General features: G+C 32.8%; 2 protein-coding genes across 2 annotated transcripts in view; one reads left to right on the top strand and one right to left on the bottom strand.

Moving 5' to 3' along the window:
* napbb (N-ethylmaleimide-sensitive factor attachment protein, beta b) overlaps positions 1-9,432 on the top strand; it is an 11,084-nt gene extending 1,652 nt beyond the window's left edge. Inside the window, exons 2-11 of the mRNA XM_073853224.1 lie at positions 624-703; positions 987-1,103; positions 2,863-2,909; positions 3,219-3,296; positions 4,768-4,823; positions 4,978-5,062; positions 5,161-5,265; positions 5,369-5,437; positions 6,888-6,938; positions 8,281-9,432. Of these exons, the coding sequence (XP_073709325.1) occupies positions 624-703; positions 987-1,103; positions 2,863-2,909; positions 3,219-3,296; positions 4,768-4,823; positions 4,978-5,062; positions 5,161-5,265; positions 5,369-5,437; positions 6,888-6,938; positions 8,281-8,382 (790 nt within the window). The 3' untranslated portion in view covers positions 8,383-9,432. The remainder of the gene's footprint in view (positions 1-623; positions 704-986; positions 1,104-2,862; positions 2,910-3,218; positions 3,297-4,767; positions 4,824-4,977; positions 5,063-5,160; positions 5,266-5,368; positions 5,438-6,887; positions 6,939-8,280) is intronic.
* A 1,106-nt stretch (positions 9,433-10,538) lies between these two features.
* gzf1 (GDNF-inducible zinc finger protein 1) lies at positions 10,539-19,463 on the bottom strand. The gene is made up of 6 exons (XM_073816708.1): positions 19,399-19,463; positions 16,761-18,013; positions 15,494-15,588; positions 15,249-15,416; positions 14,834-14,991; positions 10,539-11,691 (listed from the first exon to the last, which is right to left on the bottom strand). The coding sequence occupies exons 2-6, from the start codon at positions 17,990-17,992 to the stop codon at positions 11,023-11,025; spliced, it is 2,322 nt and encodes a 773-aa protein (XP_073672809.1). The 5' UTR covers positions 17,993-18,013; positions 19,399-19,463; the 3' UTR covers positions 10,539-11,022.
* Positions 19,464-25,058: the final 5,595 nt, after the last annotated feature.

The following is a 25,058-nucleotide window of genomic DNA, read 5'->3' as shown; positions in this document are numbered from 1 at the left end:
AAAGCACAGCAAAAACAGTAAAATTTCGGAATATTTTTACTATTTAAAATAACTGTTATCTGTTTGAACATATTTTAAAATGTAATTTATTCCTGTGATTTCAAAGCTGAATTTTAAGTATGATTACTTCAGTCACACGGTCCTTCAGAAATCATTCTGATATTCTGATTTGCTGCTCTAAAAACATTTATTATTATTTTGATGTTGAAAGCTGATGAGTCATTATTTTAGGTTTCTTTGATGAATAGAAAGTTCAGAAGAACAGCATCTGAAATAAAAATCTTTTGTAATGTTATAAATGTCTTTATCATCACTTTTAATCAATTTAAACCATCCTTGCTAAACAAAAGTATTAATTTCTATTTAAAAAAATACACTGACTTCAAGCTTTTGAATGGTATAGTATATAATGTTACAAAAGCTTTTCATTTCAGATAAATGCTGATCTTTGGTTCTTTCTAATCATCAGAGAATCCTGAAAACTGTTTTAAATATTGATAATAATAATAGTAAGAATTATAAGAAGAATAACGTGTTTAGCTTGTGGATTTGTTAGACAAACATTCTACTTTTCATTAAGATGGAAAAAAATTTGCATTACTGAATCTTCTGACGTCTTTCAGAGGAAATCACAAAGTGGAAGAGGCATGTGAGATGTACGCCAGAGCGGCCAACATGTTCAAAATGGCCAAAAACTGGAGTGGTACGTACTTTTTAGTAGTGCAGACATGACATACTTCATCTTTAACAAGCATAATTTTATTATATAATGCTTAAGAGGTCATTATGCAATATACAAATCTTTCATTCATGCATTTTAATATGTACAACTGCTAAAATAGAAATATTTCTGAATGAATATAACCTCATTAATGAAGTGAATGTAATTGAATAACTAAAAAGCTTTGTTTGTAATATAAAGGATATATTATGATGTTTATTATATGTTCATATTCTCCTGATGAGGTTTGTGTGTTTGTATCCAGCTGCAGGCAATGCTTTCTGTCAGGCGGCCAGACTTCACATGCAGCTTCAGAATAAACATGATTCGGCCACCAGCTACATCGATGCGGGAAACGCCTTCAAGAAGGCAGATCCACAAGGTGAGGCCATAGATTTGAACTCACAGCTTCATGACAATCAGTTGATTTATTGTAAATGAGATGAAGGTGACGCATCTCAAGATGTGGGATACATCATATAATCCTAAACAAGTTCATCTTATCACTTTATTGCTGAATAGATTCATTAACATTTGATAAAACAGTTGTTTCTGTGTGAACTGAACAGTGTTATTTTAGTATTTTTTATATAATATTTTGAATTAGCCTTTTTTATATTTTCAGCCTTTATTTGATCTTTTTAAGTTCAATTAATTTTATGTGCTTTTGTTTTGTTTTCGTTTTTTTGTAATATTTCTCTTTAGCTTTAAATCATTTTAGTTTTAGTTTCAATAATTTCAGTACATCAACTGAAGCTTATTTCTATTTCAGTTTTCATATCATAATCATTTGATAAATCTTTTCTTTTTTTCATTTTATTTCAAATATTTTTTCAATTTTATTTTAGCTTTACTTCAGTTTATAACAGCTATTTTAATAGTTTTACATTTAATTACCAATATCAGTACTTTATTAGTGCTCATTTGTTAAAGCAGTTGTTTCTGTGTGAGCTGAACAGTGTTATTTTAGTATTGTTTATATACTATTTAAGCTATTTTAGTATTATTTATATAGTATTTATTAATGTTTTGAATTAGCCTTTTTTCTTTTTTCAATATTTTTGTTTAATTTTTATTAATTTCGTTGTGTTTTTTTTTTTATTAGCGTCATTTAGTGCTTTTTGTAATATTTCTCTTTAGCTTTAAATTGTTTTTGTTTTATTTTCAATAATTTTAGTTCATCAACTGAAGCTTATTTCTATTTCAGTTTTCATAATCATTTGATAAATCTTTTGTAATTTACTTTTTTCATTCTATTTCAAATATTTTTCAATTTTATTTTATTTTCGTTTATGACAGCTATTTTAATAGTTTTACATTTAATATACTATTTAAGCTATTTTAGTATTATTTATATATTATTTTTAATGTTTTGAATTAGCCTTTTTTCTATTTTTGTTTGATTTTTATTAATTTTGTTGTGTGCTTTTGTTTTGTTATTAGTGTTATTGAGTGTTTTTCGTAATATTTCTCTTTAGCCGTAATTTATTTTTGTTTTAATTTCAATAATTTTAGTACATCAACTGAAGCTTATTTTTATTTCAGTTTTCATATCATAATTATATGATATAAATCAAAAATATTTTTTATTTATTTCATATCAAGTAGTTTTCCATTTTATTTTATTTCAGTTTATGACAGCAGTTTAAATAGTTCTACATTTAATTACCAATATCAATACTGAAAGTTTTCAGTATGGCATAATAATGAATGTTGCAACTAATATTACAATTGCATTGAGATTTTGATGAAATCAGTTTGTGAAAGTAGATATGATGCCACAGTCCACTTAGAAATGTGTTGCAAAAATCAAAGAATTTACATTTGAATATACAGTTTTTTAGAAATGTTAACAGTTGACTTTAGACACAATAATTCAGCAATGTAGCTGTGTATGCTATAGAGATATAAAGTGCGTGTTTATATTGTAATATGGGCTGTCAGTTGATTAAAAGGTTAATCAAAGTAATAACTACGTTTGACTAGTTTAATTGCTTATATATATATAATAAAGAGTAGATTAAATATTAAATTACTGAATAAACATAAAGTGGCTTTAGATAAATAGTTTTTCCATATCATTGACCATAACTCTGAGTGTCTAACTTTTCCTATTCCTTCTCTTTAATGCTTGCGATTAGAGGCTATCAAGTGCTTAAACGCAGCCATTGATATTTACACAGACATGGTAAGATGTTTTTGTAGCATTCAAAATCATAGTTCATATAATGTTCATGCAGGCTGTTCCATTTCTATACCATTTCATTTGAGAGAAAACATGTTTTTTTTTTTTTAGCTGTCTAGCAATCCACCGACTATTATAGCAGAAACACCCTTATTTTAAAATAAGGGAGAAATTTCCTAAACGTCCCTAGATGAGGCCCAGAATCATTATCCTAAGTACATATGGAATCAGCAAAGAATGTAGATATTCAGATAGGTAAAGCTTGATGGATACTGAAGGAATATTCCACTGTCTCCTTCATTCTATCTTCAGGGAAGATTCACCATCGCAGCCAAGCATCATATCACAATCGCTGAGGTGTACGAGGCAGAGCTGGTGGACATTGAGAAGGTACAAAAATGCTTATTTGGTATAAACTGAAGGTATCTTATACTGGAAAGTGGAGTGCTGTAAGACAACCATGTTCTGTAGAACGACAAATTCTTAAGACTAACTTTGTAGAAAACACAAAACAACTGGATTGATGCTAATAATTCAGCAGGTGTTCATAAGCTGGTTTTACAAATGTTGATACAAATGAAGATTTCCTAATCTCAAAATACATTTGAGCTGTTTTGCTGTCTTCCCAGCACAAAAAAAACATATTATATATAATATTATGCATTATTATTATTCATAATAAATGATTATAATGTGTTATTATAAATAAAGTTCACACTTTAAATGAGGTTCTTGGTGAGTTCATAAACATCCAAAAGAGAAAATAAAATGTAATATAATGTAAAATAATGATAATAATAAAAGTATATTATTTATAATAAATTATTATAATGCATTATTAAAGGTTACACTTTATATGGCTCTTTTTCCAGTGAGAAACATTTAAGCAAACACCCAGATTTTTTTCTTCAATAAAAATTAATAAAAACTAATAATTATTATTAATAACAAATTTATTAATTGATATTTACAATATTTTACCATCATTATTAATGGCTCATTAATGTTTCTTATTATTTATAATAATGCAATTATTATCAATATATTTGTATAATTGATGAATATTGCAGAATAAATTTTTACAAATGTAAACAGCTTTTATAATCTTTTTTTGAAGTTGTCTTCTGAAAGTTAGCAGCTATATGTGACCCTGAACCACAAAACCAGTCATGAGGGTCAATTTTTTTGAAATTGAGATCTATTCTTAGTCTTAAAGCTGAATAAATAAGCTTTCCATTGATGTATAGGACAATATTTATAAATCTGGAATCTGAGGGTGCAAAAAAATCTAAATGGCGCCTTAAATATCAAAATATTGGTGTTTGCTTAAATAGAAACATTTTAGCAAACACCTAGATTTTTTTCTTCAATAAAAATGAATAAAAAAATGTAGTAATTATTATTGATAGCAATAATTTACTTAATATCATAATCATTTGATACATTTTTTTTTCATTTTATTTTAATATTTTGAATTAGCCTTTTTTCTATTTTTATTTTTGTTAAATTAATAAATATGTTGTGTGGTTTTGTTTTGTTATTAGTTTTATTTAGTGGCAATGCAGATTACTAATAAAAAAATTAAGTTTTGATGTATTTACAGTAGGAATTTTACAAAATATCTTTATGGAACATGATCTTAATATCCTAATGAGTTTTGGCATAAAAGAAAAATGGCAAATTTTGACCCTTACAATGTATTTTTGGCTGTTGCTACAAATATTACCCATGCTACTTAAGACTGGTTTTGTGGTCCAGAATCACATATAGTTATTTGTTGTGCATGTAAACACTCAGTGTTAAAAATAACCATATTTCGTCAACTTTAAAAATAGAGATTTCTGTTTTTAATTGTCCATAGGCGATTGCACATTATGAACAAGCTGCTGACTATTACAAAGGAGAGGAATCAAACAGGTAAGCCTGCTTAGCAGAAGCCAAATAATCAAGACCTTGCTGTTGTTTCACCCATGTTCAACCACTTTGTTTCTAAGGAGAGGTTTTTATGATTAATTAAGGTATTTTGAATGTTACTTTAAGCTTTGATATGGTCTGTTTGCTTCATTTACAGCTCTGCAAACAAGTGTCTGCTGAAGGTGGCTTCATACAGCGCTCAGTTAGAGCAGTACCAGAAAGCAGTAGAGATTTATGAGCAGGTAAGCCATCTGTCGATCTCCTGCAGATTCTTAGCAAATTACTCGCTCACCGACATTCACTAAGTCACACGGGAATTCCTGTCTGTCTTCATAAACAGGTTGGAAGCAACACCATGGACAATCCCCTACTGAAATACAGCGCCAAAGAATACTTCTTCAAAGCTTCCTTGTGCCACTTCATCGTGGACGAGTTAAACGCAAAGGTAAGCTCTCCACCATGTGTGTGTGTGTATATATATATATATATATATATATATATATATATATGAACTGCAGATAATATGTGTGAAATCTTTTCTGTTGTAGCTTGCTGTTGGAAAGTATGAAGAGATGTTTCCAGCCTTCTCAGATTCAAGAGAATGCAAGCTTCTCAAGGTTTGTGATAATATAGTTCACAACATATAAAAACACATTTGGTTTAGACTAGTAGGTCAAATCTGCTTGCATTAAAGGACTTAAACCACATCTGATAGGACAGAGTCAGAACTGATGTTTTCCTCTCTGGAAGTGATTTTTTTGGAGCATTTTTACCTTTATAAGGACTTTTTTTTTTTTTTAATTATTGTAATTTTAAATAGCCTACATGAAGTCAGTGTTGTTTTTGACAACCATCTTAGATTTAGTCTTAGTCTTTTGGACTAAAATGCTTCTTAGTTTTAGTCAAATTTTAGTCACTTCTATATGTGATAGTTTTAGTCCAATTTTAGTTGACAAAGTCAAAAAGGTTTTAGTCTAGTTTTAGTCAAAAAAAAGGGAAAAAAGTAGTCTTTTAACAAATTAATGTAGGTCAGTAAGTATTTTGCTGTTGGGTAGTGTCACTTATAAGTTCTGAAGATAGCAGATCTATAGTTCAACACAATGTGAGCTTCCGGATCGACTATTTTCACCAATAATTACAATAATGAAGGAATGTTTTAGAACATAAAAGACAAACAAGGATGGAATGCTAAAACGGCTTGCCATACTAGTATAGCAAAGAGTATTTAATGCTAAAACGGCTTGCCATAGCGTCAGATACTTTTTAAGTTTTAATTGGCATGCACAATAAGCGGAAATGTCATGCATTTTAAACGTCTGACGGACCACCCACTAACATTTTCGTCTATTCTCGTCTCGTCAACGAAAACTCACACACGTCTCGTCATGTTTTAGTCATCAACGAGCCATTTTTATCTCGTCATCGTCTCGTTATCGTCATGAAAAAAAGTGGCGTCAACGAAATGATTTCGTCATCGTCATCGTTGACGAAAACAACACTGCATGAAGTATATAAATTATACAATTAAAATGCAAGAAATCATTACACTTTTAGTCTTTACGCATAAAATCAAGACTTAACATTGGTTATCTTAGTAGCATGAAAAAAAACAAAACATTTATTCCTATTGGGAATACATTATATACAGAAAATAAGCAAAGAATGTTCCCCATTACTGAAGCGGTCAATAAAAATACTGCAAAAACAGCGTGTAAAGCAAAATCTTGGATGCAACATGAGCAGATCTAAATATAATGCTGTACACTCTTTATTCATTTTCATATTTCACTTGAATCACAGCAGTCGTAATTGATTTAGATGAATTGTGCAGGGCAATTTTGTGTCTCCTTTTCATTAATTTGTTGGCATTTATGTTCATTTTAATGCCATTTTTTTGCCTCAAACCTGTGACAGGACATGGGCAACAATCCAGAACAAACTAACAATTGCATAGTATCATGATAAAAACCACACAGAAATCTGTCGCATTGGAAGTAGTTGTTTGGCAACAGTTCCAAAAATTAATATTCATTGTTGTGTACTAATAAAGAGGTTTTGTCCTTACAGAAACTTCTAGAAGCCCATGAGGAGCAAAACGCAGAGGCTTTCACAGAAGCGGTATGACTTTTACCTTGAGATTTGTTATCATATTTCTTAACTACATTATATAAAAAAATTTATAATGTTGAAATACTTATAGGGTATCGGTGTAAAAATATGGTAGATGCAATAGATTCGGCATCAATATTGACATTTCATTTATAGATTTTTTTTTTTCCATTTATGATAAAACTGGCTTAGATGTACAAAATATGATAGTATTGTAGAATTACAATAGAATATAAAACAATTTACTTAACAAAACTTGATTTAAAAAACACTGATGCAGGGTTTTTTTTTGAACGTACACTACTACTATTTACTACTATTACTATTTTTTTAAAGAAGTCTCTTAGCTCACCAAGCCTGCATTTATTTGATCCAAAGTACAGCAAAAACAGTAACATTTTGAAATAATTTACTATTTAAAATAAATGTTTTCTATTTGAATAATATATTTATAATATATTTCCAAGCTGAATCTTTAGCATCATTAGTCCAGTCACATGATCCTTCAGAAATCATTCTAATATTCTGATTTGCTGCTCAAAAACATTTATTATGTTGATTTTTTTTTTTAGGTTTGTTTGATGACTAGAAAGTTCAGAAGAACAGCATTTATCTGAAATAGAAATCTTTTGTAACATTATAAATGTGTTTATCATCACTTTTGATCCATTTAAAGCATCCTTGTTAAATAAAAGTATTCATTTATATACTTATTAAATTGTACTGACCCCACGTATTTGAATGTTATATTGTGTAATGTTACAAAAGCTTTTTTATTTCAGATAAATGCTGATTTTTGGATCTTTCTATTCATCAAAGAATCCTGAAAAATTGTAATCAATGGTAAATTATATAATATTAAATATTAATATTAATAATAATAATAATAAAAAACCTTTGAGCAGCAAATAAGCATATTAGAATGATTTCTGAAGGATCATGAGACACAGAAGACTGGGGTGATGATGCTAAAAATGTAGCTTTGATCACAAGACATTACATTTTAAAATATATTCAAATAGAAAACCGTTATTTTAAATAGTAAAAATATTTCAGAATTTTACTGCTTTTGCTATATTTTGAATCAAATAAATGCAGGCTTGGTGAGCAAAAGAGACCTCTTTAAAAACATTAAAAATCTTACTGTTCAAAAACTTTCGACTGGTAGTGTACATTGCCAACTTGAACACATTTGACATCATAATTGACTTCCAAACTCATAAATACAAACTTCCCAGGAAGACTTGAACGCACCATATGTACTCGACCAGTTTCTTACTTTTACAACTATTTTTGGTGACGCTAATGTCAGAAATCTCATATAGTGTTTATTATTTTCCTTGTCTTTTAGGTGAAGGAGTTTGACTCCATCTCACGCTTGGACCAGTGGCTCACCACCATGCTTCTGCGGATCAAGAAGACCATTCAGGGGGACGAGGGCGACCTAAAATGATCTGGACAGTGGGGCTTTCACCCACTGCATGGCACCCTCCTTCCCCCCTTCCATTTCACATCAGTTCTGTGCAATGGCCAAGTCTGGGTTTCCCAAAACAGTATGTCAAAATGTATTGCTGCAACATTTCTAGAGAATATACTTATAAGCCTGTACTGTTACATTGATATCCAGTTATATAATATAGCACATATCAAAAATTTAGCACTCCAGTTCATAGATCTGCTCCGGGTTCCCCTGTTGCATTACGAGGGTATTTTTGGAAACACGGAGTCAACCGGTTCACAAGAAGGAAATTCAAGAATACAATGGGGATTTGAGATAGTCCTCGAGTTGTTTTTGCAACAGCCACTGAATTGCTACGTGCTAGAGCTGCATGAATTGTACAGATAGAATTATTCAGTCAGTGCAGCAGGATTGTGTATTATTATTATTATTATTATTATTTAGACATTGTTTTTAATTGTGCAATTTTTTTAGTCTGCTCAACCTAGTTGGCATGCAGGCCTCAAAATTCTCAGACATTCATGCAGGACTGAGCATTTCAGTTTCCCACAATCCACTATTTTGAATTGGTATTTCAGTTATTACAGAAATGTTTTTTTCTTATGTTTATTTATTTATTTTAACTATTAATATTATTCAGAAAATATTATTAGTCTAATAATATTACAATTAGGCAGAATTATATATATTATTATTCTAATAATATCCCAAAAAAATCATTTACCAAATATTTTTACACCGTCTATCATCTCCATCAGCACTGAAATGGATGCGTTTGTAAAATCCTTGTATAACCTTTATTAACATGCTCTATGTGTGTCGTGTTGTGAATGCATAGCTCATGTACACTCTCCACTCCTGTGGTCTTTAGCAGCGCATGTCATCTGTGTTTTACGTGTCGTGACGTTCGTATTTTACCATATTCTAGAGTTTTTAAGAAGCCATGAAGACATAGAGTACTAAACAATGTACTTTCCCACAGAGCAACTGATGTCTTTGCTGAATGCCTGTGAGAATGTACAGAAATAAAAACCAATACTGAAATGGCTACATAAGTCTGTTATATTACATAGTAGTGTTTGCTAAGCTAGGCTTTACAGTTGTGTAATACTTCAAAATAGTGTTACATTTTGCATTTTGGTGAGTAAATCCAGCATTGTTTGTGCGGTGGACATTGACGATAATTTAAAGAATATGGATAGTTAAGTAAAAGTAAACATAAGAAGTGAATGTAAAAAAATAAATTATATATATTACATTTTAAACATTTTTCACACATTTTAAATATATATTTTGAAGTAAAAATATATTAAAATTATGAATAATTTAAATTATATATATATATATATATATATATATATATATATATTATATATAATTAAGAATAAAGTTTATAAATGTATATATGTAATGTTTTATAATAAATGATAAAAAAGATACAAATATATATAAAAATACATTATATATAATTTAATAAAATATATAATTAAAAAAAGAATTGTGTATATATACGTGTGTGTGTGTGTGTGTGTGTGTGTGTGTGTGTGTGTGTGTGTGTGTGTGTCTTTTAATTAGTAACAAATAAAAATTAATATATTTTATGCAATATATATGTTTAGTAATAAATAATAACAATAATAATAATTATGAAATATTAAACAATATTTATTCTGTGTGTGTGTGTGTGTGTGTGTGTGTGTCTTTTAATAAATATTATATATAATATGCAATATTGATATTTCTTAAATAAAACAATATAATTAATAATAGAAAAAATAATTTTATGTAATAAAATATTATATAATATATTCTACATTATACATTAAATAAATAAAATAAATAATATATACAAAAACACATTTTATATTAAAAAATATATATAAGATTTTTTTGTAATTGTAATAAGTCTTTTTTATAATAAACAATAAAATATAATATTAAAAAACGTATAACAATTATAATTAATATTACGATATTAAAATAAAGTATATACAGGATTATGGACTGAAAGTAAATGTTGTCTAAAATCTACTATATTATGATAAAAAAATTACAGCACTCACTTATTTTCTTTATATATTTGAATCCAAAACAAAAGTAAAGTAAAAAAAAAAAACAACAACAGATAAATTAGAAATGAAAAAGCTAACTAAATTTAATAGACACTTTATTGAGTGATTTTAAGGAACGCTCTCTTGATTGTAAATATTATACACATAATAGGGTACGAAAAATTTAGTATTGTGTTCTGAATATGCATTTTATTTTATTAATATGCACCTTTGATGTAGTGTTAAGCATAATAAATATCAGCAAAAAACATACTGACAACAAAAAGCAACAAAAAGGTTTTACAAGAATCACTAAAAAACTTAATGTTCCAAGATGTTCCCTAGAAATGGAAGATGAATTCATATGATGTTGTCAAAAACAAACCCAAGCAGAATTTAACACTGTGATTCAAGAATTGTACTAGTTACACACATTATAGAAGGCTTTCTCCAATCACTTTCCTCATTCAAGATGAGAAATGAACACTTTCATGTCTTCCATAAAGCAAAACAGTATTTACAGCCGATATTTACAATCAAAGCTTGATTGTGACTAGATTCAACTGAAGCAGAACAGTAGAATCTACTCTCCTACTGAGATTTCCATGTTGTTGGAAGCCTCAGCAGTCTGTATGTTTTCGCTGACTTCCTGTTGAGTGTCCGCACAGTCCGTCTCTCCCACCACAACAGACTGAACCGATACACACTCGTCGACTGCAGCCGAAACCAGACCGTTCTCTGTCGCTTCTGATGTCGCCGCAGTCGTTGCCGGAGCAAGTATGGCGTCTGAAACGTGACTGGTGACGGTGATAGGCACAGAACCAGATATCGAAGAAACGCCGATGGAATGGGCAACCGAAATGGGGATGGAAAAGGGAACGGTTACGGGCATCCCGACCGCAGAAGCATCCAGAGAGATCACGCTGGTGCCGTCTGTGGTGACTAAAGGCTGCAGTTGTGTGCCTGCGGGCACTTCGGTCTGGATGACTGTGAGGCCGCCCAGGGCCGTATGGCTGACCAGCGCGATGGTTCCAGGTCCGGCCCAGTCTCCGGAAATAGTCACGGGCTCTCCGGAAACAGCCACCACTTCTTGGGTCTTCTGTGCATCGCTTTCAGGAGCCTGCACTTCGGAAACAGCGGCGGACGCCTTGTCCTTCTTCTGAGAAGAGCCTTTCGGCTTCTTGGCTCTGTCTTCGACATTTCCCTCCAGAACAACCAGGTAGTTCTTCCATGGAGTTTGTTTGTCATGAGTCTGCATCGAGAAAAAGTCTGGTTATACTAAGTCTCAATGCACACTTCTCAATCCCTACTAACTTATTAACAATGAAAAATAATATGCATTATTAATATACACTACCAGTTAAAAGTTTTTGAATAGTAAGATTTTGAATGGGTGTTTTTTTTTTTTTAAGTCTCTTCTGCTCAAGCCTGCATTTACTTGATCCAAAGTACAGCAAAAACAGTAAAAATATTTAAATTTTTTACTATTTAAAACAGCTGTTTTCTATTTGAATATATTTTAAAATATAATAAAAAAAATTACAATATATAAAAATTAGGGCTGTCAAAATTAACGCGTTAATCGCGCGTTAACGCAAATTCATTTTAACGGCACTAATTTTATTAACGCGCGATTAACGCAGCGCGCATTTCTGTTTGACCCACTACCTAGCCCATAGTTAAAGAAATGGATGCAGTGCTGCCAACCTAGCGAAAAGTGTCTAGCAACAATACATAAACACATAATTGGACAAACCCAATATAGTTTCTGAGGCTCTTCGGTTTTGCTGAACGTGCGTGAGGTCTCCCAATGAATGCGCGCGCACCTCCCTCTCTTCATATCTGCGTCTGCTCTGTTCAGCGAGCGGCAGTGGAGCAGCGCTTTCGGTTAAAACAGATGTTATGTTCATTCCAGTGCTTGAAGTGGGCCGGTGTTGTGCCGAATTCTGACCCCCGCCAGATTACTACCCCCCTAGTATTGGTAGGTTTAGGGTTAGGTGTGGGGGAGGGGTTAGGATTAGGGGTGGGGTTAGGATTAGGCAATCAGGTAGCGCTTTCAACGAGAGGGGGTCATAATTTGGCAGGGGTCGAAAAAAGGCACAACACCGGTACGCAGGTACTTCTGTATTTTATCCTTTTGCGTACACCGGCACTTCTGCCATATTTAATGAATGCAAGCGGAGTCGGGCTACGTTAGGATTGTTGCTGTGGGGTTGATGCGTAAAGCCACATACGAGTATGCACGCGAAAACGGCGTATTAAATGCACGTCAAACACATGCATAATTGCATATCATATGTACGCCAAAGTTAATTTCAGCTTGTTAATAGCACGCCAAATAGAAACAGAAAGTCGTGCTAGTGCGCATTTGCATGAGACCAGGCTCTCCAATCAGTACATTATAACCAAAACAATACATTAAAACATAAAAGAAGCAGGTTTTTGGGATCACATAACTTTAAATGGCTAAACACCTAAAAAGTCAAAGGATCCTGAAGGCATTCAAACAGGAAGTTAAAAACAACGATAATAATGCAGGGAATAGTGACTTATGTCCAGATGCCGGTAAATGATTCTTTTCAGTGATTGAATCATGATCATAATTCAGGATTTTTTTTCAGTTATTATTTCATATTACTTTGGTTGTCTGATAACAGAAATATTACATCAAAACAATGGAAACAGTTTTGTTGAGAACTTGGCTGCATCAAATGACAGTATGTGGGCACCTAGAGGCAAACAAATGTAATAATAAACGTAGATTTTGCATGTTCAGAAGAAGTGAGCTGCCCTGTCCTGCAAATAATGTAAACAGGCTTGTGTAAGTAAATTGCTCAGTGCAAAGAAAGAGAAGTAATGGGAACCTGGTGTTTCTATGTTCTTTTTTTCATGTGTCTAATAGACATGAACAAGTTATTTGAAAAACATCTATGACATTTGAAACAAGTTAGTCTAGTCAAGTATGGTTTCACTGATAATAAGCACATATTTGCTTAAAGCATCCATGCCAATGTTGATTAGAGTATTAAAAACTTTAAAAAGTGTTAATTTAAGGTACATTTAGAACAGATAAAAATGTGCGATTAATCGCGAGTTAACTCAAGACAACCATGCGATTAATCGCGATTAAAAAATTTAATCGATTGACAGCCCTAATATATATATATATATATATGTGTGTGTGTGTGTGTGTGTGTGTGTGTGTGTGATCTTTAATAATTGAAAATAATATGTATGTATGTGTGTGTGTTTACATTTTTAATAATAAATAATAAAAATATATAATACAATAGATTCAGACTTGGTGAGCAGAAGAGACTGGTAGTGTATGTTCGGAGATGCTGGCCTTGTATTATAGGCAAAGTTATAAAAATCTTATGACTGGTAGACTATGTATTTAATATTAATGTTCTGAGAGTTTGATAACTATAAATAGCCCAAAAAAGTGCAACTGGTGTTCTCTGAACCTGCTAAGTTTACCTTGATTTATTGTGTTCTATATACCAGAATTCTCTTATGCTCACCAAGACTGCATTTATGTGATCAAAAATACAGTAAAATCGTATTTTTCCAATTTAAAACAACTGGTTTCTATAGTAATATATTTTAAAAGGTAATATATTCCTGTGATGCAAAGCTGAATTTTTAGCATCATTACTCCAGTCTTCAGTGTCCTTCAGATCCTTCAGAAATTAATACTTTTATTTAGCAAGGATGCTTTAAATTGATCAAAAGTGATGATAAAGACATTTATAATGTTACAAAAGATTTCTATTTCAGATAAATGCTGTTCTTCTGAACATTCTATTCATCAACATACTCCACTGTTTTCAACATAATAATGAATGGTTTTTTTGAGCAGCAAATCAGAATATTAGAATGATTTCTGAAGGATCATTTGACTGGAGTAATGATGCTAAAAACTCAGCTTTGAAATCATAGAAATAAATAAAATTTTAAAATATATTCAAATAGAAAAGAGTTATATGGTAAAAAATATTTCACAGTTTTACTGTTGGACTGCTGTACTTTGGATCAAATAAATGCAGGCTTAGTGAGCAGGAGAATTAAAAATCTTACTGTTCAAAAACGTTTGACTGGTAGTGTAAATGTCTTTCCTTTTACTCAATTTAATACATTCTTGCTGTATATTTTACATTGTAGTGTACAGGTAGGAAATTCAGTAACACAGGTTTAGCTGGCATTTATCATAGGCATACTGATGCCTATAAAAATATTCACAGCCCTTTCTAGACCTTTTGCACCATTTATAGTTCAATCATCATTATTTAATGTTGTAATGCACTGAACTTAAAGCCCATGGGTGTGAAGATTTTTATAGTCCGTATAAATCCACTTAATAAAACTGCTGTTTGAAGTTGCAGGATCTTTACCAGAGTGTGCCGGCGTACGGTGGATTTGTCTGTGAATGTTCTTCCACACATGCTGCACATGTATGGCTTCTCTCCGGTGTGGATTCTCTGATGTCTTTGAAGGGCGTTGAGTTGAGTGAACTGCTTATCACAATCCTTACAATGATAAGGCCTTTCCCCTGTGAAAAAAAAAAAAAAAGCTGTTAACTCATAAATTTTGCTTTTAATGAATGTGCATATATACACAAATCTGAACCGTACATCAGTTGTGCATTACTTGATAAATGCCAGTCTAGAGCTATATTACTAATGCACATTGATGTCTTTCATCCAATTGCTGTTGCCATTGTTTTACATTATCTGAATGACTTTGAAAACCATTTTTGCACTTTCTAAGTAAAATGCATGTCAATATTGGATCATTTGTGAAGTATACCTGTGTGTATTTTCATATGCTGGTGGAGGGAGTTCCTCTGCGCAAACGTTCTTTCGCAGGTTTCGCATTTGTAGGGTCTGAATCCTGAATGGATTCGGTTGTGATGTTTCAGGTATTCTTTGGATGCAAAGCTCTTTCCACAGTTCTCACACATGAATGGCTTTTCACCTGGACAGAGAAGAGGAAGTTATTATCATTTGCTATCATGTTATTTCTCTTTAAGCAACAGGAATCTGTTGGCTCACCTGTGTGGCATCTCCTGTGGTAAGACAGCATGTGGTTCTGGGTAAATCTGGCATCACAGAGGTCACAGGCGAAAGGTTTCTCTCCGGTGTGGATCCTGGATTAAAAAGACAAGACAGAATGCATAAATATTAAATGCGTAACCCAAAATGTTCATTAGGGATGTGTAATGAGTATTTGCCACATTTACTTTTTAAACTATTATTATTGCACCAATTTTTGTATATTTTTTTCCCCTTTTATGCATAAATCTATAATATAATATAATATAATATAATATAATGGCCTTTATTATATTACATTAGATTATTTACATACATGCATAAAAGCTAAAGTGAAAATGTGAATAAAATCATGTAATATAATTTAACATATTTTTTACATTTATGAAAAAAGTGGCCATTAAATGCATAAATAAATAAATATATATATATATATATATATATATATATATATATATATATATTAGTATAAGGTTATTGACCATACCATAAAAACTACATTTTAAAAATTCTTAGTTATTAACAATACAAAAAAAATGCCTAAATTTGATTTTGAGGAAAAAATATAACATAATATGATTTTTATATTATATTATATTATTTGCATGCATAAAAGCTAAATGCATAAGTGCAAATGCGAATAAAATGATGTAATACAAATTAATATGTTATTTACATTTATAAAACGGTTAGTTCCATTCCTCAATTCTGATTGGTCAGCAGCTGTGTCGTATTCACGATACGGCACTGCTATGACCGCTTCACTCAACGGTTTTGTGTATCATTGAACCCCCTTAGCAACCACCCTTAGCAACATAAACACAGCTGCAGCAGTTAGGGACTACTTTTTTACAGCGGAAGGCAGTTAATGATTTTACTTTATGAAAACATACAACTTAATATATACAAATTAATATATATTTTTGATTTTAATATTTTTATTGTGTGGTAACCGTTTTATAAAAGCAATAAGGTACTTGAGGCTGTGCTGTATCATGAATAAATCAGCCGTGATTTATTCACGATACAGCACGGCCTCTCATACCTTATTGCTTAAATATATACTTTTATTCATATACAGTATATGTAAATAACATGATATTGGCCATCATTATGATATTACTACTTATATGATTTACTTATACTTGCTACCATAAATTGGCTTTTGTCAGTATTAATATATTTAGCACCCTAATATTTAAAGTCTGAGGTTTGTTCAAATGACTTGTGTGGCCTAAATTGGTACATCCCTGATGCCACCCACTACCTTTGATGTGTCTTGAGCGCTGAACTCTGGGAAAACCTGGATCCACACTCATCACATTTGAAGGGTTTATGCCCCGAGTGTGTCCTCTCGTGCAGCGTCAGAGCAGTTTTGGAGCTCAGAGACTTGCCGCAGATGTGGCAGAAGTGTCTGTCCGTGCCACCTTCGTGCACCTGTCGCCTGTGGCGCGTCACATCCTTCTTGCGCTTAAAAGTTTTGTTGCAGACCTCACATGGGAAGAGCCTCTCATCATTGTGCACGTGCCGCTGGTGGATTTTCAGGTTGCAGCGGTTGGCGAACGTCTGCTGGCAGATGTCGCAACGAAACGTAGTGTCCATTTGGACCCCGTGGTTGACCTTTAAGTGTTTCAGATAGCTTTTCTCGTAGTAGAATGAACGGCTGCATTTTTCACATCTGTACTTTGCTGTTCCTCTCTTGATTTCCTTCTCGGTGTCCTCCTCATCCATTTCCTCATTAGGCTGGAAGTCTGATTCATCTTCAGGCACATCGTGAGCGGATTCGGAGCCAGTGTCATCGCAAGCGTCTTTTTCACCCAGTGCATCCTGTGATTGTGATTGTCCCTCAGGATCTTGGGACGTTTCCTCTGCTGTTTTGGAATCATTAAGGGTTTCTGTTTGCGTCTTTGGCTTCTCCAGGGGAAAATCCACAGACACTCTCCGCCCCGCTAACCTTCTGCTTCTCCTATCTGGTTCTGTCTCCTTCACATTTTCAGGCACTTTCACAGACTTTTTTCTCTTCATTGCTCTTTTCACCGGTCCTTGTTTTGACTTGATTTCAGTACTTGGAGGATGTGAATCCATGCCATCTTTCTGCCGAGTTTCATCTGAAACGCCTTTGCCAATTTCTGCCTCGCAAGCATCCACTAAGTCCTGGCACTTCAGGAGTCTAGCCATCTGCAATACGGTACTGATGTAACTTTTTTCCACCTCAATTTTTCCAAAGTACGCATACACTAAGAATTTCTCAAATGTGTGTGGTAAGACATCACACAAGAATATCTTTTTCACTTGGTCGGTAGCTAACAGACGGGACTCGAAGTAACCGCTGGATGCGGCGAGGACCACCTGATGGGCTTCAAACTCCTCCAGCTCTCCTTGAAAATCCACCTGCACCGTAATGTCGCACAGGTTTCCCATGGTCCTCAGCTTCCACATGGCATTGAGCAGGTTTTTATGGTGAGAGCTGGACTGCAGTTGAACCAATCCATCACTCATTTTCTCTGGTTTCTGCAGCTGCTGGAAGGACATAAAGTAAGTCATTTATTAGACGTGTTACATATATACACTACCAGTCAAACGTTTTTGAACAGTAGGATTTTTAAACATTTTTTTAAAGTAGTCTCTTCTGCTCACCAAGCCTGCATTTATTTGAAAATTTTGAAATATTTGAACTATTTCAAATAACTGTTTTCTATTTGAATATATTTTAAAATGTCATTTATTCCTGTGACCAAAGCTAAATTTTCAGTATCATCACTCCAGTCTCCATTGTCACATGATTCTAGTATGCTGATTTGCTATTTATGAAATATTTATTATTATTATCAATATTTAAAACAATTGAGTACTTTTTGTTTTCAGAATTAATGAATAGGAAAAACATCCAAACATCAGCATTTATCTGAAATAAAAAGCTTTTGTAACATTATACACTATACCATTCAAAAGCTTGAAGTCGGTATAATTTATTTTTTTGGAAAGAAATGATAGAAATTGATACTTTTATTTAGAAAGGATGTTTTAAATTGATCAAAAGTGATTCTATTGTTACAAAGATAGTTGTAACATTTTAGATAAATGCTGTTCTTCTGAACTTCTATTCATCACAGAGACCTGAAAAAATTCTACTCAGCTGATTTCAACATCATAATAATAATAAATGTTTTTTTGAGCAGCAAATCACAATATTAGAATGATTTCTGAAGGATCATGTGACACTGAAGACTGGAGTAATTATGCTAAAAAAATCAGCTTAAAATCACAGGAATAAATTATATTTTAAAATACATTCAGATAGAAAACAGTTACTTTAAATAGTAAGAATATTTCAAAATTTTACTGTTTTGCTTTTGGATCAAATAAATGCAGGCTTGGTGAGCAGAAGAGACTTCTTTAAAAAAAACTTACTGTTCAAATACTTTTGACTGTTAGTGTATACATACATACATATATATGCACAGCAGTAAGTGCATTTACTGTAATAAAATGAAGACTTTTAAACACCTTAGAAATCACTCTGAGTTTGTTTTAAAATGTATAAATTATTATAACCACTGTATTTCTGTATAAAACGTAACTTACATGCTAAACTTTAGCTGTGTTAGTCACGGCAACTGCCCTTAATAAACAAACAATTCACAGTCTAATTTCAATGTCTTTTATTTGCATAATTCTTCATACGAGTTCATTTAACTGTTTTGGTGCAGAAACCGACTGGAGAAAATAATGAAGATAAAAGGAGACGCTAATGCAGTTAGCATCATTAGCTTGGTCTCCAGATGAGCGACATCTGTGCTCGTGTAACTTAAAAGCGAACTACAAGTGAATAGATCATATATTTAATGTCCATCTGTGACATGCAGTGAAAGGAGGGTTTGCATAGCAGGCTGGAGATTCCTTACCGTAAGGCCAGTAAAACGGCAGCCCTGTACAAATCAAATCCACAGGCACAACAAGAGTATTTCCGGTAGAACGCGCACCCAGAGTACATTAGAGCCGAAGGCATCATGGGAAATAGAGTTTTCCTTTTCATAGTTGCTCTTTTGATATCTGGTAGGATTTGGTGTATTTTTAATAATTCACACATATGTATATATGATAATTAAGAAAAATGTTTAAAATGACCCAGTTTAAAAGTTTACATACGCTTGATTCTTAATACTGAGTTGTAACCTGAATAATCCACAGCTGTGGAGTCCCTTGTTTGTCCTCAACAGTTAAACTGCCCGCTTCTCTTCAGAAAAATCCTTATATAATACTAATACCCAATACTTCATTGAGGGAAACTATGTACTGTACATTCTGAAGCAGAACATGATGCCTTCCTTCCAGGCTGAACGGCAGTTTTCCAAAATGATAACGACCCAAACACAACACAAAGATGACAAATGCCTTGCTGAGGAAGCCGTAAGTGAAGGTGATGGGGTGGCCAAGTATGTCTCCAAGTTTCATTTCTATAGTATTGTCCCTTGAGAAGACATACTAAAATGGCTGCTGAAATGTGAAGGGTGTACTCACTTTTGTATACACTGCATTGTTCTGAGATATAATATAGATAGATAGATAGATAGATAGATAGATAGATAGATAGATAGATAGATAGAGATATAGATATAAGTCAGAATTTCCAGTAATAAAGTCACAGTTTTGAGTAGAAAAGTTGAGATTGTGAGATAATGAGTTGCATATATATACACACACAGTCAAACCAAAAAATATTCAGAGACCAGATATAATTTTTGATATTTTTTACTAGTGGGGGCAGGACACTATAGTTCATTTGTGTAATTGAGAATAGCGAAATAAAGTAAACTGTAGCATATACCCAAAAGTTCTTTATACTACCAGTAAAATTGATAACAATATGGGACCAAAAATTATTTAGACAATTTGACCTGACCATGTTTTGCTTAAGTGTTTTTTCTTTAATTGCTAATGCAACCTTTTTACACCACAAACTCAGCTAAATTAAGCATTGCTTGGTAATTGGTTGACCTAAATTGGTATTATCTAATTGTGTACTTAATTGTAACAGCTGATAGCTATTTAACCTAATTCATTACATAATTATATATAATGCGTTTATATATATATATATGAGATATTTAGGCAAAATAAGAAAACATCTTCATTCTGTTCAAAAGTTTTCACACCCCCGGCCCTTGATGCATCTAGTTTCTATCTAAAGCATCAGTCCCACTAATTCTTTGTTATTTCAGCCTTTTTGTGTATTTTAACCCTTTCTAACAATTACTGCATGATTTTGAGATCCATCTTTTCACACTGAGGACAACTGAGGGGCTCATAGGCAACTAAGAGTCAGTGGTGAAAACATTTTGAATTTGAAGGTTAGCTTCGATAGGGCAGTACTGAATAATAATAATAATAATAATAATAATAATAATAATAAAAAGATATTTAAGCAAAATACAAAAAATGTACATATCTTAATTCTGTTCAAATGTTTTCACCCCCTGGTTCTTAAAGGTTGTATCAGCGATTCTAGGCTGAAACATAAAGTGTCATTTTTAGCTGACCTTTCTTCACGATCCGCTCGCTGCAGGCTTGAAATCGCTGATACAACCTTTAATGCAAGGTTTTTCCTTCTGAAGCGTCCGTGAGCATTTCAACCTTCTGTAATAGTTGCATATGAGTCCCTCAGTTGTCCTCAGTGTGAAAAGATGGATCTCAGAATCTTAAAGTCATTGTGGGAAAGGGTTCAAATACACAAAAATGCTGAAAAACCAAAGAATTTGTGAGACCTGAAGGATTTTTCTGAAGAGCAGCAGGCAGTTAAAAAAAAAAAGTGGATCATTCAGGTAACAACACAGTACTACAAATTAAGCGCATGTAAACTTTTGAACAGGGTAATTTTTATAAATTCAAGATTTATTTTCTCTTATGGACTATACTGTATGTAAATTACTTTTATGTGAAATATCTTATTCAGGTAAGTATGAAATAAAAAATAACATGCATTTTGTATGATCCCTCTTATTTTGGTAAGATAGTTAACATTTTGCAGATTCTGCAGGGTGTATGTAAACTTTTGACCTCAACTGCATGTAAATATTTTAAAATATATACATGTATATGTGTATGTATTTATATACGTACATTATATACATATATACACAAACTTTCGACAGCACTATTATACATGGAAGTAAAGTGGAAAACAATGTTCTGTTTTATTAAATTTTATTCGTCTTTTATTAGTTTGTTGGTGTTTTGTATGGTTCGGTGAGATTTGTCTAATCGCCATTATATATAAACATGCATGAAGTATAAGTAGACTTCTAAAGACCTGTCAGCAGTGGAAAAATATTGCCCACACTGTAAACACAACCTCCCACTGTGGCTGTGACCTTTGCTAAAAAGATATTGCTCTTAAAATACTAAAGGGCAACTGAGTTCATGGGTAACCACCCTTACTATTTTTACCTGTGACTGTATACAAGGAGCTCTGCAGATACAATCTGCGTGCATTTTGGAGGAAAAACAACCAGTCAGCAGTTCTTTACCAGACTGTATCAGTGCAGGTGTATAGAGATTTGTGCATGCTTCCAATACAATCTGAAACACCAGCCTCGAGACTCATGTTCACAGATGGACTGAGATAAATATAGATGAAGCCCAACAAGCTTAGTTTTAGGTTTTATTACAGAGCTGCTGGCAGTGAATCTCTGCAGTAAATGAATGGGCTCAGAAATGAATCACGTAAAATTGCATTGCACATGTAGCCGCGTTTTAAACACTTTTTCTGATGTTATGTAAAGCCTCTAGCTATTTAATATTAAAAATACAGTTTTTACCGATTAAAGCTGTTAGGAATAGCATACTATTTTTCATAATATTTCTGCAGTATGTAAACTATGTGCAATATGTGTATTTTCTGTATGCTAGGAATAACCAAATTACCAAAAAGTTCAGTATACTGTCACTCATAATGTTACTATGCATATATATACAGAATGGGTTCAAGTCAGAGTTGGAAACTTCTTGAAAAAAAAAGTAGTTTTCCAAAAAATATGTATGTATGCAATGTGTATGATGTTGCTTATACCTACATTTTAAATATATATTTATATATATTTATATATATATTTGCTATTTTATTATTACTATTTTATTTTATTACAATAAAAAAATTACATTTTAAAAATATTTCAAATTTAATTTATGAGATCTGTTGTATTTGAATCAATTTTTCAACTTTACAATTATTTGCAATAATCAACTTCGTAAATGCAAAAGGTTGAACATACTGATTTCAAAGTTAAGGATTCATTTGTTTGAATATACATTGAACCAAACACTATCATAACACCTTAGTTGATAATTCAGTATACTTTATTTTTGACAAAACAAATGTTTCGGTAGTGACTTCAGTTTAACCTCAAACACTCACTGATGCTCCAGAAGGAAAAACGATGCATTAAGAGCCGGGGTGTGAAAACTTTCTGAATTGAAGATCAGGGTAAATCTATACTTATTTCGTCTTCCGGGAAACATGTATGTATCTTCTGTAGCTTCTGAAGGGCAATACTAAATTTAAAAAAATATGATATTTAGGCAAAATAAGAAAAATGTACACATTTTCATTATGTTCAAAAGTTTTCACACCCCTGGCCCTTGATGCATCTAGTTTCCTTCTGAAGCATCAGTGAGCGTTTGAACCTTCTGTAATAGTTGCATGTGAATCCCTGAGTTGTCCTCAGTTTGAAAAGATGAATCATAATTCATAGTCATTGCTGGAAAGGGTTCAAATACACAAAAATATTGAAAACCAAAGAGTACTAAATAGAAATAAGATGCATTTAGTATGATCCCTCTTATTTTGGTAAAATAATTAACATTTTGCAAGGTCACACAGACTTTCAAACACCTTAAAAATCACTTTAAATGTTTTGTATTTAATACAGTTACAGTAGGTTCAAATCATAGTAGTGCACACAGCACATCCATTAGATGGAGCTGTTTCACACAGATTAACTGAAAGCAGGCAATGGAAACCTGGACCAGAGTTTGGTATGCATGTCTGGCTTTTTCACAGTTACATATGATCCTGTACATTAATTTAATCCGGACAAAACCCACCCGCTAAACACTGCAAACTAAATACAGACATGGAAATACAATACATAATGCGGAATCGCTCCTCAGTAATTGCAAAAGGCAAACATGCAGGACATGTCAAGTTCAATCTGACTGAAAGTGACACAGGCATTTCTGGAGCTTCCCCTGCCAAGATGTTTTCCCCTCACCGCTGCTTGCGTTTCACGCACACCGTGAGGGTTCATAAAAACGCTGCGTTTTTGTTATTAATGAAGTGTTGAGACAAAACTGGACTCTTTAATTATTCATTCGAGTCATGTTCTTTCATGCTAATCAGATGCAAGTTTAGACGTTTTCTCTTAGTCCTCCAGGATTCACCGGGGGGTTTACGTGGCCTGCCAAGCTCTCTTTATTGACATAGGAAATCCATATGCCTCGCATTTCTCTTAATGAGTTCTGCAAGTGCGCGGCTCCTTCCGGTGACTCATGCTGCACTTGTGTGGAGCGGAGACTGTGGTTTTCCATTTACCTCTGGAGCTCCGCCACGGCGTCTGCGCTGCTGTAACCCGGCACGCTTTCAAAACCAGAAAGCTACAGAAAGCCCTCCCTCCCTCGGCTCAAAACAATGGAGCCACATCTGCCCCGGTGCATTATGGTACTGTTGGTCTGGAAGTCTTGTTGGGTGTCGGAGAAAGCAGGAAAGAGTGAAAAGGAATGCTAAGGTCACACTTTCTCGCTGAACCCTATGCTATCCCAGAATGGCCTTAAAAAGGAAGACAGCAGGAAGAAGTGGAGTGGTGAAACATTCTTAAAGTTTTTAAGTGGTAACTTGCATGACAAACACGATAATGGCAATGAGGCGAAGATTTTAGCTGTTAATATCCTATGTACAGTGCTGCTTGAAATTTTGTGAACCCTTTAGAATTTTCTATATTTCTGCATAAATATAAGATTTTCAAGTGAGTACACCCCTCACATTTCAGCAACCATTTCAGTATATCTTCTCAAGCAGGGGTCCCCAAACTTTTTTCTGAGCGGGCCACATCATTTTCTTTTCTTTAATGGAGGGCCGGGTCGGTTTATAAAATAAAATTCCATGGGCCGGACTGACTACTATTATTATTATTATTTTATTATGATTTTACCTGTATTTATTATACCTTTTAATGCTAGAATAGTTTATTATTTTTTATGTACCAGACAGACAAATTATCATTTCTTTTCAAAAGATATACAGGTGCTTCTCAGTAAATTAGAATGTCATGGAAAAGTTCATTTATTTCAGTAATTCAACTCAAATTGTGAAACTTGTGTCTTAAATAAATTGAATGCACGCAGAGTGAAGTAGTTTAAGTCTTGGGTTCTTTTAATTTTGATGATTTGGCTCACGTTTAACAAAAACCCACCAATTCGCTATCTAAACATAATATAATGACATGCCAATCAGCTAATCAACTCAAAACACCTGCAGAGGTTTCCTGAACCGTCAAAATGGTCTCTCAGT

This window comes from Garra rufa, chromosome 13, assembly GCF_049309525.1.
Source record: "Garra rufa chromosome 13, GarRuf1.0, whole genome shotgun sequence".
Taxonomy (NCBI): Eukaryota; Metazoa; Chordata; class Actinopteri; order Cypriniformes; family Cyprinidae; genus Garra; species Garra rufa.
This window is presented reverse-complemented; position numbering and strand designations above follow the sequence as displayed.

Excerpts from the sequence above, each read along its gene's own strand:
- gzf1 (XM_073816708.1), bottom strand. The coding sequence starts at position 17,992 with ATGAGTGATGGATTGGTTCAACTGCAGTCCAGCTCTCACCATAAAAAC. Across the intron at positions 15,417-15,493 it reads CCACAGGAGATGCCACACAG|GTGAAAAGCCATTCATGTGT; the intron begins GTGAGCCAACAG and ends TTCTCTGTCCAG. Across the intron at positions 11,692-14,833 it reads CCGTACGCCGGCACACTCTG|ACTCATGACAAACAAACTCC; the intron begins GTAAAGATCCTG and ends TTCTCGATGCAG.